This window comes from Dama dama, chromosome 10, assembly GCF_033118175.1.
Source record: "Dama dama isolate Ldn47 chromosome 10, ASM3311817v1, whole genome shotgun sequence".
Taxonomy (NCBI): domain Eukaryota; kingdom Metazoa; phylum Chordata; class Mammalia; order Artiodactyla; family Cervidae; genus Dama; species Dama dama.
In genome coordinates, this window is record NC_083690.1 from 41627581 (window position 1) to 41644075 (window position 16495).

The 16495-nt window shown below is 60.9% G+C and overlaps 1 protein-coding gene across 3 annotated transcripts in view; it reads left to right on the forward strand.

Annotated features, from left to right (window-relative positions):
- MAD1L1 (mitotic arrest deficient 1 like 1) overlaps positions 1 to 13150 on the forward strand; it is a 237720-nt gene extending 224570 nt beyond the window's left edge. The window contains exon 17 of one of the 3 annotated variants that reach the window (XM_061153798.1): positions 8521 to 13144. In XM_061153798.1, the coding sequence (XP_061009781.1) occupies positions 8521 to 8679 (159 nt within the window). In that variant the 3' untranslated portion in view covers positions 8680 to 13144. Of the gene's footprint in view, positions 1 to 8520 lie in introns of all 3 variants that reach the window. The other 2 variants (XM_061153797.1, XM_061153799.1) reach the window with 2 other exon arrangements.
- Positions 13151 to 16495: the final 3345 nt, after the last annotated feature.

Sequence of the window (16495 nt, forward strand, 5' to 3'; positions counted from 1 at the left end):
CCATATTCATTTTGGACCCAGCTTGTCGACCTCCCCAGAAGCCTGCTGAGGTTCGGTTGGGACCGCCCTGCAGCGGGGTCCCCTGGGGAGAGCCGCCCTCAGCAGTGTCGTCTTCACCCGAGAATGGTCTCTCTCCTCTGGCTTCCCGTTTCTTTCTGTCAGACTTAACTCCAAGTGTTCCGTGTGTCTGCTGCTATTGTAAACTGCTTTTTACTCTTAATTTCGTTTTGTTGCCAGTATATACAAATAGTTTGTTTTTATAAAAGGGACCTTTTATTTTGCAGCCTTGCTGACCTCATGATGAGCTCTAGTAGTCTTTTAACCTGTTGTGTGGTATTTTCTGCAGAGACGGTGGTGGGATCTGTAGGCAATGACAGCTGCTTCTGCCTCCAGGCTGGAGGGTCTCGTCTCTTTTCCTCGCCTCGCTTCCCTGGCCGGAGCGGGAGCGGGAGCTTTCCTGTCCCGCGTTCACCCTGAAGGGACGCATTCAGCTGGAGCCACTGCGGGTAGCATCAGCCATGGGGCAGTCGGGGATGCCCATTTCCAGGCTGAGGACGTGCTGGCCTGATCTCGTCCACGGAGGAGTGTTTTTCAGGAACCAATGTCGGGTGTGGTCAGATGCTTTCTCTGCATCTATTGAGATGCTGTGGTTTTTCTCCTTTACTTTGTTAATATGTTGAATTACTCTTTCTAGCAGCACACCAGCCTTGCATTCCCGGAAGAGCGATGTGATGCATGTGCTCAGCCTGTCCGACTCCATGGGCTGTAGCCCACCAGGCTCCTTTGTCCGTGGGATTTCCCAGGCAAGAATACTGGAGTGAGTTGCCATTTCCTTCTCCAGGAGATCTTCCTGACCCAGGGATTGAGCCCAGGTCTCCTGCTTGGCAGGTGAATTCTTTACCGTCTGAGTCCCCCGGGAAGCCCTCCTGGGGTAGAACCGTGTTACCCTTATTGCCTATGTTGTGGGACGTGTATTGCTTACTGCTTTGCTCAGAATTTCTGCGTCTGTGTTCCCGAGGATTCTCAGACTGCGCTTTTCTTCCTTGTGATGCCGTCATCCGACCGTGGTATCCTGGTGAAACCTGACTCAGGATGAGCTGGAGAGCCTTTCTCCTCTCCCATTGCTGTGAACACTTTATGTAGAGCTGGTATAGTTTGTTCCTTAAACATTTGACAGGATTTAGCAGGAGAGCCATCCAGCCTTGGAGGTTTCTCTGTGAGAGGTTTTTCACTATGATCTCGTTTCCCTGAGAAGATGCAGGACGTTCAGCGTATCTCCTTCCTTTGTGATGAGCTTTGGTCGTTTGGTATCTTTCCGAAAATTTTGTCCATTTGATGTAAGTTGTCGTATTTATTGGCAAAAAGGTGTTTATAATGTTTTCTTACTGTCCTTTTGAAAATCTGTAGAATTCCTAGTGCTGTCATCTCGCTTATTCATGATACTATTAATAGTAATTTGTGTCTTTTATTCCTGATTCATCTGACCAGTTTATCAACTTTATTAAATGTTCTGGAAAAAGTCACTTTTGGTTTCATTTATTTCTAGTGCTTTTTCTACTTCACTGATTTCTGCTTTGATCTTTATTTCCTTTCTTCTGCTTACTTTGTGTCGACTTTGCCCTTTTTATTTTAGTTTATCATTTTTTTTAAAAAAATTTCTTCTTGGCTGTGCCCCACGGCTTGCAGGATCTTAGCTCCCCAACCAGGAATCAAACGCCTGCCCCCTGCAGTGGAAGCATGGAGTCTTATCCACTGAACTTCCTGTGAAGCTAAAGTCGCGATTTGACTCCTTTCTCTTCTCTGATGTAGACTCTTAGTGCTCTGCATCTTCCCCTGAGGCTTGCTTTACCAGTACTCTATAAATTCTGATTCTTGTTTTTAAATTTGTTGAAATTTGTGTTAAGGTCCAGAATGTTGTCTAAGTAAATAATACTTAAAAATAATTTGTATTGGGAACCTCCCTGGTGGTCCAGTGGTTAACAATCTGCCTTGCAATGCAGGGGACACAGGTTCAATCCCTGGTCAGGGAACTAAGATCCCACATGCCAATGGGCAACTAAGGCCGCAGGCTGCAGTAACTGAGCCCGTGCTCTGCAGCTAAGACACAATGCAGCCAAAATTAAATAAATGTTTAAAAAAATAATTTGTATTCTTCAGGAATGCTATAAATAAGTGAGGTAGTTTTTTGGTAGGCTTGTCAAATCTGAATCTGTGCTCATTTCCTATCTTCCTTTTCTGTCAGTGGACAGAGAGATATTGAAATCTCTGACTGTAGTTACAGATTTGTCTGTCCCTTCTTGCATTTCCCGTGGCTTTTATTTCATGTGTAAATGAATCCCTTTATTGTTTTCAAATGACCATTTTCCTTGGTCATATTCTCTGAAATCTGCTTTGTTTGGTAGTAACACGGTCACTCCAGCTTTCAGCTTCTGGTAGCGTGGCGTATCTTTTTTTCATTCTTTTTTGGGTTGCATGGGATGCAAATGCCTGGAGGCGGGGTCACTGGGAGGCCTTTCAGAAGCCACCCAGCACTCGTTTCGGCCTCCCCAGGGGCGCAGTCGTGGGTGGTGCGTCCCTCGAGGGCCCCACGGCCCGCTCACGCGTGTACTTTTCTTTTCATTCTGATCGGCCTCTGTTGCTACGTTTTTAAGTTCACTGGACATTTTCCCACAACATCCAGTCTGCCGTTAACACCCCCGGACACTCGTCCCGAGCGCTGTGGATTCACCTGCAGAAGCTCAGTTAGTCCCTGCTGTGTCGGCAGCTTTCTGAACGTGTGGAGTGAGGTTTGCGTCATCTGCTGATTCTAGCATCACTGTCGGTTCTGGATGAGGGTGAGTGTCCATTGCTGCAGGTTCTCTTCACGGTGACCACATTCTCCTGGGTTTTGCACGGCCTGTCATCTTCGATGGGCGGTGAACTTCCCCCTGTTGGGGGCTAGGTGTTTCTGTCTTCCTGTGACGACTCCTGCCCAGGCTTGGTTCAGAAGTACTGTTACTTACTTGGAAGCAGATTCTTTCAGATCTTGGCTTAAGAAATGTGAGCCAGGGACGTCCCTGCTGATCCAGTGGTTAAGATTCCGTGCTTCCACCACAGGGCATGCGGGGTCAATCCCTGGTCAGGGAAATTAAGATCCTGCATGCAAGTGGCACAGCAGAAAAAGCCTTCTGAGCGGACCAGAGCAGCAGGAAGCCGCGGGTGGCTGCTCGTCCCGAGGGGAGACCGCCCTGTGCCCTGCGACACTTTCCTGGCGTGGCCGGGGGCGGGCAGGGACCCGGCGGTATGAGCGTCTGTGGTGGTGATCTCACTCTGAACCACTGTGGGGACTTTTCCCGGTCTCGGGTGCTTTCCTGCTCATGGACTGATTGGCTCCCTGGGGGCTGCTCAGGGACTCTCTGCTCGAGCCGTCTTCGAGGCCTGGCTCCCGTCTTAGGCGCTCTGCCCTGTACCCTCTGGCCCCCGGGTCTCCCCAGCTCTCAGCTGAACCTCTGCTCAGTGTCTCCCCCCGTGCCCAGAAAAGCCTCTGGGGGAGACGGGGCTGTCCCGGGCTCACCTCCCGTCTGCCAGGGCCGCTGCCCCACTCCCTCACCGCCCAGGACCTAAAAGCACCCTTGAGTTTTTGTGTCTCGTTTTTCCGGTTGTTTCAGACAGGCGAGTAAATCTCCCTCTTTCTCCCAGAGCCGAGTGTGTGGACGGGTGTTATCATCTGAGCCCACCCACAGCCCTCCCCTAAAACTGAGGCAAGTCCAGCTCAGAGCAGCGAAGCGAGGAGCCCGCGGCCATGCAGCACCTAGGAGAGCGGCCTGCACGGACCCCAGCTCCCGCCTCTCCGTCAGAGCCATCCCCCCAAGCATCCCTTCCCTCAGACGGCCCGCGGGCTCTTCAGTCACTCCCAGGCTGTCTGTGAACGGGGAGGCGAGGAGGGGGAGGCCTGCCGGACAAGGGCTGGGGGGACAGGTGGTCCAGCCCACCTGACGGAGGAGAGAGAGGGACCCAGGCTCGCCCGGACCTGGGGCCCGGGTCAGGGCGGCCGGGCCCGCAGGGTCCTCTCTGCCCGTTGAGAGCAGGGGAAGGACCCGGTCAGCCCTGAGGTGCCCACCCCACTCCCCTCTCCCTGCCTGCCCCCTTACCCACCTCTGCCCCCGACCACGGGCCTCTGCCACTGGGACCGGGAGGCGGCCTGGGCACCTGCCTGTGCGGGGCGGGGCTCCTGGACGTGACCTCCCGGGGCCTCGCCGCTCAGCCTGCACCCGCCCCCTCGTGAGGCTGCAGAAACAGCTGCGTGTGGATCTAAAACGGCGCATCTGAGAGATGGAGGGCTGTATAAATAGAATAATAATAATAATTGTGGGTTTGAGATCGGTCTGCAACTGTTGGGGTGCCTGGCCTTGCCCCCCCCAACAATTGCTCTTGGGAAAGGTCACCCCTCGCCGGGGACGGTGAATTCCAATAACGCTGGTATAATTAGAACATGCAGTATTTAGATGCTTTTCAGTACAATTAAGTGGGGATAATTGGGTGAGCTATTTTCCGCGTGCTGGACATGCTTCCTCGCCAGCTTCCGTCCGTTCCCTGGAACTTGGTGCGGGGACAGCGCTCAGCTCCTGGCCACGCTGTCCTGACCCACTTGCCTCCGCGGCCTCTCTGTCCACGCACAGCAGCGTCTGCCTGGGGCTCCCAGGGGTCTCCGGGACCCAGAAATGCAGCCAGCCCCCAGGTGCCCTGGTCCAGGCAGCCACGCCCGGCGGCCTCGCAGGGTTGACAGCATCTCCTGCTGACAGGGGAAGGCGCCGGGCCCCGGGGGTGGCGGAACGTGCCCGCAGGTCCTCCGAGGGCTGGGCAGTCCATGTGGGCCTCGGGCCTGGGCTCCGAGGCGAGGGGATAGCAGCCGGGCGTGGACTGGGCAGGGGATGCTCCACACAGCCAGGCTCTCGGGGAGCCAGGGGGCTGTGTGCGCGTCTCTCCCCGTGGAACACTCGTGGGCAGGCAGTGTGGACACCTGGGACAGACGGGCATCCCTGGAGGCGCCCTCCCACAGTGGAGGGCAGCTCAGATCTGGGGGAACCAGCCAGGTGTCGCCCCCAACCCCCGGCCGAGCTCACACAGCCCTGGAGGCTGACTGGTGGGGACAGGCCCCCGGGCAGGCTGTCCTGCGAGGCCTGGCTCCTGATGCCCTGTGGCCCCACCGCAGGTCCTGCCTGGCCCCGGCCTGGGGGCTGCTGACACAGACGTCAGTGCATGTCTGTAGCAGGGATGGGGTGTGTGTGGGTGGGTCTGTTTGCCTGTTCTCTGAGCCATTCAGCTCTCGTGGATATAATTTAAGTATTGTTTTTTCTGATCATAAATACTACGTGCAGTCTCAGTGAAAACCCTGGAGAACGCAGGAAACTGTAATGACCCCCCTTTCCTCCTGGCCCTGTGAGCGGCCGGCCGGCATCCTGCTCCGCCGCCCTTTCTGACAGCCTCTTCCTCCCTGTCGGTGGGAGTGCCATGCAGGCGTGGAGGCGGGGGGACCCTGGGGCAGCCCCCCCAGATTAGCCTGGGAGCGCATGAAAGCCCCTGGAGCATGTGAGATCCTAGCTGAAGGAGCCCTGGTTCTGTTCTGCGGACGGGAGCGTCTGGAAGCCTGACCCTGGCACAGAACGGTGTCCATGGCAGCCATCACCTCGGAGGGCGGGCAGCAGGCTGGGCCTGGGGCGGGCCACCCCTGGATCGGCTGACCTGTCCCGAGGTCCCCGGACACAGAGGGAGCGCCTGGTGGCTGGGCGAGCGGCCCCACATGGCCCCGCTGTGGATACCGCGAGGCACGTCTGCCCGTGAAGGGCAGTCAGGGCCTGGGGAGGCGCCCGGAGGAGCCCCGGTTCAGTTAGAGCGGAAGGGCCGCCCCCCGGGGCCGGGAGATGGGGTCTGTGCCCTGCCCCCCGGCCAGACAGACGCAGCTGCCCTTCAGCCCCCGCCCACACCCAGCCTGCGCGGGGCCCACAGCTACAGGAGAACCAGCCCCTCTGACATTTAGGGGAGACTCGGAATCAAGAGCAGAAGGCAGAAATGAAAGGATTTTCTCAGTAAAGGTCAGAGTGGTTTCTTGTATTTTTGTGTAAAAACAGTCTGTGTTGAGCTCTGACAGGGCTAAGTGAGCAGGAGAATGGGGCCAGCTGCCCGGAGGGGTCACGTGGCGGGAGGAGGTGCCCGCGGCCGAGTCGGAGCTCGAGGGCCCGGTAGGAGGCCGTGGTCTGCGGGTCAGGGGGCCGGCCCGGCAGCGCCCAGCTCCTCCCGAGACGCCGCACCCTCCCTGGGGTCCCAGGCCCCCACCATGGCCCATGTGGGCCTGGACTGCCTCGGCCTCTGCTGGGCAGGCCCGCAGAGGGGTGGCCCTCGCCCCCGCAAGCGCCCACCCGCATGTGCAGCTCAGGTCCTCTCCGAGCGTCCGTCGCCGACGCCAGGGGCTCTCCTCCCCCGCAGAGGCTGTGCCCGCACCCTGAACCCCCCAGCTCCCCCGTCTCCTGCTCTGCACGCCTCACGGCGGTGGCTCCCGCAGCACCCCCCACGTGAGCTGCCCGTGGCGCTGTGTGCACAGGGCGCGTCTCGCTCCTCCCGCGGCTGGGTCGCCCTGTCTGTGGCCACAGTGGGGGCCTGGTCGCCTGTCGGCGGTCGTCCGTGTCTTGCTGTCGTTCTGAATGCTGCTACCGTGGACGCTCCCGAGCCAGCTCCCATGTGGACCTGCTTTCACTTCTCTTGGGCACGTGCCCAGGAGTGGCGTCGCGGGTTGCGGGGCTCTCTCCTGAGGAACCGCTGGGCGGTCAGCACCACGTCCACACTAGCGCGGTCCTTGCGGCCTGAGGCAGACCGTCCCCGCGGGCCTGGGGCAGGTCTCACACGGGCTTCACATGCGTTTCCCTGGAGACAGACGGCGTGTGGACGTTTGCGCTGAGGAAACATCCGTGGGGGTCGCTCCCCTACTCTTTTTTTTTTCTTCCCCCTACTCTTTCATTGGGTCACTTGTCTTTTTACTGTTGGTTGAAAGGGTCGCAGGTGCATTCTGCGTGTGGTCCTGTAACAGACGCCTGGCCTAGGTGGGGGTGTGTTGCGGGGTCTCCGCGGCTGGGAGAAGCGTGTCCGCCGGCCCCCGAGCTCAGGCCACCCTGTGCCTGGGCCCCAGGCAGCTTTCTGGTGGCCGTTACAGGAATCCTGGTGGGGCGGGCGCCCATGGACCAAGGCAGAGCCTCAGGGTTCAGCTGGCGGGCGGGTTTGGGGGTCAGAGGAGCTGCCTGGGAAGGAGGGGTTTCCAGGGGGGTGCACGTCACCGGGGTATCCCAGCCCCGGATTCTCTAAACAGAGTGGCAGCTGTCGTCCTCTGGGCAGGGGTGGAGCTGAGCAGCTCAGGTGGGCAGGCTGGGCAGGTGGCCGCTCCATTGGGGGGGCCACCCGCTCCGTTGTGGGGGCCCACCTGCCCTCGGTGGCCCCCACCCACCTCCCCTCCCGCCCTCCCGAGCTGCCCCACCAGCGCTCCCGCCTCGAGGTATAGGGCTGCAGGCCACAGCCTCCTGTCCAATGCTCAACGGCCTCTCCCCAGGCCTGCGTCCCCAGCTCTCCCAGACCCCAGCAGGCAGCCCCTGGGGTCCTCTCTCACCTGGGACGGGCTGGCTGGAGGGGAGACCCCTGGCAAGCAGCCTCCACCTGCCCCTGGGCACTGCCCGCGGGACGGAGCGGTCACGTGAGCCCTGCCCGAGGGTTGGGCACCTTTGGGCCTCCGTCCCCTCCAGTGGCCGAGCACCCGGGCTTGGCTCTGCTCAGACCTGCCTGGTGAGCCCGGCTAGCCCCGAGACGTCTCCAAACGTGCATGTGAGGCTAGTCTGGGGGCCTGTGGCTCCCAGTGTTTAGAGGGAGGCCCGTCTTCCTTCCTGGCACTTCCCCAACTTCAGCTGATGTTTAGACAAAGAAGCGTGGAAGGAATCAACCCCTTGGGTTCTCCAGGACGCATGGAGTAAGCCCCTGCAGTAAGCCCTCCAGGAGAGGGTAGTCCCCCACCTGCCGCCTGCAGTAAGCCCTCCAGGAGGGGGTGGCCCCCCAGCACGCCCTCAGCGGGGAGCCCCTCCACTCCTGCCCGAAGCCTCACAGCCAGAAAGGATGGGATCTGAGCCTGGGCGGGTGGACAGGTGGGCAGGTGGGCACCAGAGGCGGCCCACAGAGGCCCCGCCCTTGCCCTGCAGCCAGCCCGAGGGCGGTGAGACCTGCCTCAGATTTCGTGTGGCCAGCTCACGAGGGCGAGGGCTGAGGGCGGGGGGAGCCAGGTGGGCTGACCTGGAGGAGCTGGTGAGCTGGAGGCCACACCCCCATCTACTTCTGGACCCTAGAGAAGGGGTGAGACCCTGTCCATGAGGCCCGAGGCTTGGCCTCGCCCGCGGGGACGCGCCTGGACATGGGCGATGGCTGGGCTGCTCGTCCGCATCTGGACCTGGGGCCTTGGGGGGAGGTGTCTGCCCAGACCCGCACCTGCTGACGCGTCCGTGTCCCCCACAGGCCGTGGGCCCCTCGGGCACCAAGATGCAGCTGCTGGAGACGGCATTCTCACGGACCGTGCCGGGGCTCATCGAGCTGCACCTGCTGCAACAGGACAGCATCCCCGCCTTCCTCAGCGCCCTGACCCTCGACCTCTTCAGCCGCCAGACGCTGGCCTAGCCCGGCCCCCAGCCTCGGAGCGGGGAGCCCCCAGTCTGTTCCTCGGGGTCCCGGGCCAGCCGGCCCCCCAGGGCCCAGCCCAGCTTCTGCCCCAACGGGTCCTCAAGCCTTGCAGCCTGGTGGGGACTCTGAGCATCGCCCGCACCCCGCCCGGGCGCCCCGCCCGAGCTCAGGGCCCAGGGGCGCACCTCTGGTCGGGTCAGGGGGGTTCAGCAGCTCAGGGTGGCCCCCTCCCCGAGCCCTGAGCCCACGCCCGCTCTGCAGGGCAGGCCCACCTCCTCACCCCCCGTCCTGCAGGGCAGGTGTGGGGGGTGTTCTGTGGCCAGCTCCCTGCCCCTCCCCGCAGTGTCCACTCACTGCAGCTTGCTCTAGCCCGGCCGTGCTGGGACCAGGCAGGTGAGCCTGGGCGCCTGTGACGCCCCCAGCTCTTATGAAATAAAGGCCCCCTCAGCACCCCAGCCCCTCTCCGTGTGTGCATCTGAACCCCAGGGCCCCTGCGCACCCCAGGCGTGGGGCAGACTGTCCTGCTGTCCCTGCCCTGGGGGCCAGCCTTTGACCACAGACCCACCCAGGCACTGCCCACGGCAGGTTCCCGGGTCACCGCCGGGGAGGCGGGCAGGGCAAGGCTGGGACTGGGCCCACCCACTCCCAGAGCACAGCCCCAGAGCCCTGGGCGGAGCAGCCTGCATGTCACCACCAGGCGGGGCCGGCAGAGCCGGGGCCGCCCCAAACCCTGCTCTGCACTCAAGCCCGTCGTCACTGTCAGCTCCGGAGCTCAGACCTTGACTGTATCACACCTTGACTTTTGGGACGCGGCCCGGCCCAGGGTCACCGCGAGGTCGGCCCAGGCCCTCCTGCTGGAACCCGGAGCCCCCGGCTCATTGGGCTGCACTGCAACCTGGGGGTTGCTGTTCCCTCCTCCCAGATGAGAAGACCGAGGCCTGGCGTGTGGATTGGCTTCCCAGGCGCCCGGCTGCTCCGAACCGGACTCTGGTCCAGCTGGGCTGTGCCGCTCCCCTCCCCCCCCCCATGCTCTGGGTGCCTCATGCACGGCCGGGCGCCCAGCGCCAGCTCTCGGGGGGTGGGGGCCCAGCTTTGTGCCTGACACTCGTCACAGCGCTGGGGCGGAAGCAGCACTGCTGAGCCGGCGGGGGCGGGGGCCTTGCTTAGTGAGGCTGGCGGACATCCAGTGGGTTTCCGCTCCCCACACCCCCAGCTCCCCGGGGCCCCGCACGCATCAGCGCAGTCCCAGGTGCCCTCCTTGGCCCTGCGAGCCTCCTCAGGCAGGTGGGCCCCCTCCTGCCTCCCCTCAGGAGCCCCAAACTCTCGATGGTGACTTCCTGCCGCTTCACGGGGGGCGAGGTCCTGCAGGCGGGTGTCCAGGGACCAGGCTCTGACTCTGCCCCGTCGCGAGCCCCCCATCATGGAGAGCCCCCTGGAGAGCTGGGCCTGGGCCCAGGCGTGGGGGAGGCTGAGGCCTGGACCCGACGTCCCTCCTGGGTGAAATGGCTGACACCAGATGCCGCCAATGGTAGTAAAATGCTCAGATCAGAACCTGACACAAAATCATTAGCCCCTAAAATGCCCTGAAAGGCCCTCGTGCGCACCAGCACACCCCCACCCGCAGAGGGCGCTCACTAGGGCCGGCTCCCCGGCGGGGCACGTACCAGGGCCCGGGGTCCGCTGGCCAGGGGCAGGGAGAGGGTCACACAGGCCAGACGGTCCCGAAATGTGGGCCAGGGCTGAGGCACTGGGCCTCTGCCCGGGGGTCACCACGGGCCAATGGGGGTGCGCAGGCCAGGTGGGCACCCCCAGGGTGGTGGTCTCGGTCACACGGCCAGAGCTAAGCTCCCGCAGTCTCCACAGAAAAGGTGCTGGAAGGTTGGGGGCATGTGAGTCAGGCTGGGAGGCTGGGGTCACGCTCGTGCTGGGCCCTGAGTGCCATGGGCTACGCGGCCCCCAGGCCAGGGGCCCGCTCAGCCCCAGCCTGCGCCTCGTGCCCTGTGTCGCCTGGAACCACCCATCCCCGCCTGCTGTCACCTCCCGAGAGCCGGCCCCCGGGGGGGGCTTCTCCTGGTGGAGCCAGGACTGGCTGCATCTCCGCAGGAGGACAGGGCGGGTGCCCGGCAGCTAAGCCTCCCCCAAGTCTAGCCTCACGTGAGCACCCGGCCCTGGTCTCCCCCCTGCCCCAGGCTCCCCACCTTGGTCCACAGTGAGAAGGTCCCTGAGGCCACTTCCAGGTGGGAAACCCACCCCAGGCCTGGACCATCGACGCAGCGCCGGCTTGGGGCCAGCCCCAGGTTGACAATGCTTGTGCTCAGTTATGAGATTTCTGTCCCTGAAGAGGCAGAAGGGGCTGGCCCCCGCCCAGGGATGCGTCTGAGCAGGACGGGCACAGAGGCCTCTGCTCTCCTCCCGGTCACCTGGGTCACCGGCCACCGAGCTTGCCCGGCCCCTGCCCCGCCGCCTACTGGGGGCTCCGAGCGCACTCGCGTGGGGAGCCGGACCCCAGAAGGGTCTGGTTCTGGCAGACCCCCTCTGCCACCAGCTCGTCAGCGGGCACCGATGCTAAGGGGTTGTTAAGCCGCTAATGACTAATTTTTAGGGATTAGTGCTGCGGCGATAAGCCGTAATTGCCAGGATGGAATGGGGTTTGGTGAGCGCCAGGCTCCTTGCAGCGTCCCCCTGGGCTCCCAGGGAGGAGGGCGCCGCCTGCCGGGCCCCCGGGGACCCCCGGGACCCCGCCTCCCCCTGCATCGGGCAGCTCGTCGGCATACAGTGTGGTCTCTGCCAAGCTCTGGGAATGAACACGACCCTGATGTGGACCACCACCAGTGCATCACCCAGGAGGCGGTTAGACACGCTGGGGCCTGCTGGGTCAGAATCAGCACGTGACACAACCCCGTTCCAGCCCGGTAGGCGCTCCCCTCCCCGCCCTGATGGGAACATCCCAGCGTGCAAAGCTCCGTCCCGCCTGTGAGCTGACTCTCATCCCACGGTGATCCTGCAGGCTGGATCTCATCAGAGGAGGAGGCGGAGGTTCGGAAAGGGCCTGAGCCCGCCCCAGGCCCGGCCCTCCTGGCAGGGTCCGCTGCCCCCACGACCCCAGCTTCTGGGTCACACGTGGCCTGTTTCCCTCGTGGTTCGGTGTCGCCAGGATGCCAGGGCCAAGTGAAGGGCCGGGCATCTGTCCCCGGGCAGCCTCAGAGGGGTGACCCTGAAGTCCAGAGCAGGACAGGCAGGGGTGTGTGCACACGCCCACGTGCAGGACTGCGTGCGTGGACGCGTGTACATGGGTGGCTGTGTCACGTGTCTGTACATGCATGTGCATGTACCAGTGAGGACCGGTGGCTTTACCAAGCTGCTTAAACTCCTGCTTCGGGCCCAGAGAGGGGCAGGGCCTCACCCAAAGTCACACAGCACGAGGGGCCAATGCCCTGGGGCCCATCTCCTTGTGGCCTCCGTTTTCCTCCCATTCTCTGTATCCTCAGCTGCACGACGCTGACGTACTTTCAGCGCATAAAGAAACGCCCCGGCAGCAGAAAGGTCGAGTGTGAGGAAGCCCCCCCGGCCCCGCCCAGCTCGTCCACCTGGGGGGGCTGCACACACCTGACGCGCAGTGCGGCGTTCAGTCTCACTGGGCTTCTCCGTGTTTTTAGAATAACTGGGTTGTTCTGCAGCTTGGATTTTTTTTTTCTCACTTAACAATTGTCTTGGAAATTTTCCATAAAAGCATCTACTGATGTACTTCACTGGATTTTTTTTGTTGTTATTTCCAAAACACTTAAGGAGTTTTATTGAAAGCAATAACCTACAGAAACACCAGATTCTCATTTTAAAGTGAAATCGACAGCATCTCTCAGAACTTCCACACTTCCGAGCCATGTTGGTCATTTAAAAACAAGCAAGTGCCAAAACAAACAAAAACTAATTTCCAGGTCCAAATTAACAACTCTTGCCTGTAGTCCTTTTTCTTGTGGTTCCAGTCCCCACCCTGTTCATGGCCCCAGATTTTCCAGAGTGAGCAGAAGGTTTGGGGTTTTCCCCAACTGGTTAATATTTCTGAGAACTGGACCCCGTGGCAAGCCTCAGACATGCCAGCCTTGGTCTCCCCTTCCCCGGCATCCCCCCAGCAGGGGTTTCTTCCCAGAATCTCACCGCCTCGTCCTCCCTTGTGGATGGAGCTGTCCCCCAGATTTATCTGTTGAGTTCCTACCTCTGTACCTCACAGCGTGACTGTCTGGAGACAGCCTTTCAAGAGGTGACTGAGTTAAAACGAGGGTCTAGGCTGGGCCCTCGCCCCGTAGGACTGGTGTCCTTGTAAGGGGAGACCAGGACACGGAGGCAGCAGGGACGGCCACGTGAGGATGCAGGGAGAAGCCGGCCATCTGCACGCTGAGGAGAGGCGTCTGCAGGAACCAGCCCTGCCCACACCTGCCTCTCAGATGCCCAGCCACAGGACTATGAGAAAACCGTCTGATGCTGAAGCCACCCAGGCTGTGGTTCCTTGTTATGGGGGGGCGGGGGGGGGGGGGCCTGAGCCGACTCGTGCCTGAGCCTCTGTATCCTTCCTGTGGCACTTAATAATACCACCACCTGATATTTCCTATTGCATGTTTCACTTACAATATATGTATGTTACATATATATGTTTTCATCAGCTTCAGTGCCTTCTCAAGAACTTGTAGAACCACCCTGATGACAGAGATAACATGCAAGCCACATATGTATGTAATTCGAACTTCTTAGTAACCACATTTAAAAAGGTGAAATTTTAATGAATATATTTAACCTAATATAGCCAAACTTTTATTTCAACATGGAATCAATATAAAAATTAGTTTTGCAGTATAGGCAAACATTGAATCATTGTGTTGTTGAAACCAATATGTCAGTTATATCTTAACTTTAAGATACGAGTTCTCTAAATAATATATATACATATAAATTAGTGAGAGTCACTTGACCATCTCTAGGCACCGAGTCTTGAAAACCCAGCTCGCGTTTTACACTTACAGCCCATCTGGGTTCCAACCAGCCATGGTCTCAGTGGCGCATGCGCAAAGGCCACCAGTATGGCTCCCCGCCCCCACGGCTCTCCAGCCCCGCGGACGGGGCCCGGGTGGGAAGGTCCCGGGCATCTGGCGGCACTGCCGGAGAGCCATGGTGTCCGACTGATGAGAGAAGTGGCTGTCCCAGCAGGTCACCTGGAGCTCCTGGAGACGGCAGAGCTGTGGGGCTCAGCCCCCACGAACACAGTGCACACCTGGGTCCAGGCTCCCTCAGGGGGTCCCTCCGGGGCGCCCCGCTTCCCCATGAGCCAGGCCCAGGCAGCGCACACTCCCTGGCCCGGACTCCAGGCTCCGCCCCTAACTGAGCCTCAGTCTCCACGTGGGAAAAATGGCCCGACAAGCAGAGCCCGCTGTGGGCCCCTGACAGCCGCCCCAGGGCCCCTCCCGCCGTGGGCTCCACGTGTGGCCTGTAGTGACACTATAATCAGCTCAATTACCAGCAGCCTTCATGGCTTTTTTCTTTGTTTCAAACTTAAAATGGAAATTTACCTTTGCACCAGGTTTACAGGCTGTTAACGGAATTCACTTAATCAAACCCCAACACCAAGTCCTTGAAAATGAGAATTAAAAAAGGTCTGCATTTGCATATTCATGTTTTTAATAGGGTTCAGAAGGTATATTTGCAACTGATGAAAAGGATTAATTAAACCTAATTTGCATTGGTGGAGCATCTTAACCCCTTCCAAGCTGGCCCGAGGCTGGGAGGGCCCAGGCGGGCCAGAGGGGCCCAACCTGGCCGGGCAGGTGGCCCAAGACCTGCCGCTGAGCCACTTCCTGGCGCCACGTGTCCTGAGACCAGAGGTCGGCGCGTGGGTCCGGCCCACGGCCTTCACAGCAGCCACCCCGAAGACGTAGCTGGTAGGTTTTACTTAAAAACAAACACATCTGAGCGTTTTCTTTGTAACATTCATAACTGGTCATTGTCAAATATTTGGAGAAGGTGGGAAAGTCTGGGGAGAAAGTGAAAGTCCCTACCCATCACCCACGGGCAGTCACTGTACAATGCTGACAGTTGTCTTCCGGCCCGCCCCCACGGGCGTGCGTGTGTGCTGTGTGCATGCTTGGAGTGCGTGTGCGTGCGTGCGCACGGTGTACGTATTCATGCACAGTGTGCATATGCGTGTGTCTGCATGGTGTACGTGTGCGTGCGTGCAGTGTGCGTGCGCGCAGTGTGCGTGTGCGTGCCTGGTGTACGTGGCGTGCGCGCCTGGTGTACGTGGCGTGCGTGCGGTGTGCGTGTGCGTGCCTGGTGTACGTGGCGTGGGCGCGGTGTGCGTGGCGTGCTGCGTGGGTCGTCAGGGCACGCGCCCCTCGGCCTCCTAGTCCGCCGGGCGGCACTTCCAAGCGCTTCGGCCACAGCCGCGTGCTCCCGCGTCCCTCAGGACCGATGACGCCGGACAGGAGCCGGAGCCCAGCCCGCAGACAACGCGCAGAGCGGCAGCAGGTAGTCCCGGGTGACGGGGGTCCAGTCGGGCCCGCGTCCGGCTTCGGGGAGTGGTGGACAGCGGCAGCAGCGGCCTGAGAGCCCTGACTGCCGCGAGGCCGCGGGGGCGCGCGAAGGACTGGGACGGGCGAGAGTGACCGCAGGGCAGGGCCGCGGGCAGAGCCACGAGTGGACCGGGAGCCGCGTGGGTGCACCGCGGGCTCCCTCCCTGCCCGTGTCGTTTGCTCGCCGGCCTCTCGGCTTGCGGCGCCGGCTGTGCGCCCCCCGCCCCCCAAATCCCCCGCTCTGAAGCCCTTGCGCCGTGACAACACCCCGCAGATGGTGTGGCTCAAACAGACACCGGTTTCCCCCAGCGGGGCTGGTTGAGGCCTGCCCGGCCCGTATGTCCCCCCAGGCCGCGTCCCGTGGGCCAGGCCCCCCACCCGCGGGAGCTGGTTCACCTCAGCCACCCCCCCGAAGGCCTGTGGGAACGTCCGCGTTTGGGGTCGTTTAGCCTACCGCGGTAGGGCTTACCTAGTTAGGAAGGCGCACAAAGCAGTCTAAGCTGATCTGTATATTTAGCGTCTGGTTTTCATTAAACATTTAGACGCGTTTGATTAAAGTTTATAATCAATACCTAAATATCTGGCAGGTTTTCTTGGTTAATTTTTTAATGGGGATTTACTAATTGCACGAGTGTTTAAATATTTAGGAAAAGATGCTTAATGGATTGGTAAGATGAGCGAGGTGGTCTCTGGCCACCCACGAAGGGCGGAGCTGGGACAGGCCGAGCACACGCCCAGCTTCGCGCATCCCCATCCCGAGGGCGGCCGCGGGGCCGGACAGGACAAGTCCCTCCACCACCACCCGCCCCCCCAGGGCCCCTGGGAGTGTCCTCCTAGCTTCAGGTCTCTAGTCACAGGCAGCTTGCTGCTCACGGGGGGACAGGAGGGGCTGCAGAAGGGGTGGGAGGGGTCGGGATTCCAGACGTGGGAAGGCAGGTGCGGGACAGGGCCGCTGCTGGAGGCTGGAAGGAGCGCAGCGGGGCGGGTGTCAGTCAGAGACCTGCAACAGGCAGCGAGGCCCTGAGGGGGCGGCTGAGGGCTCCCTGGGGGGGAGGGGACGGCCTGGCCGTCTTGGGGACACGTCTGCAGTAAAGGAGACCGAGCTCCCACAGGGCCGGCTCCCAGGAGGACCCCAAACCCACTGTTTCCTGGAGTACCTAGGCCAGAAGGCGGGCCTCAGGGGAATCCTGATGCCAGGAGGCAGCAGACCAAAGCCAGGGTTCGAGGAGAGGACGGTTCTGAGCTGGGAGTTCGCG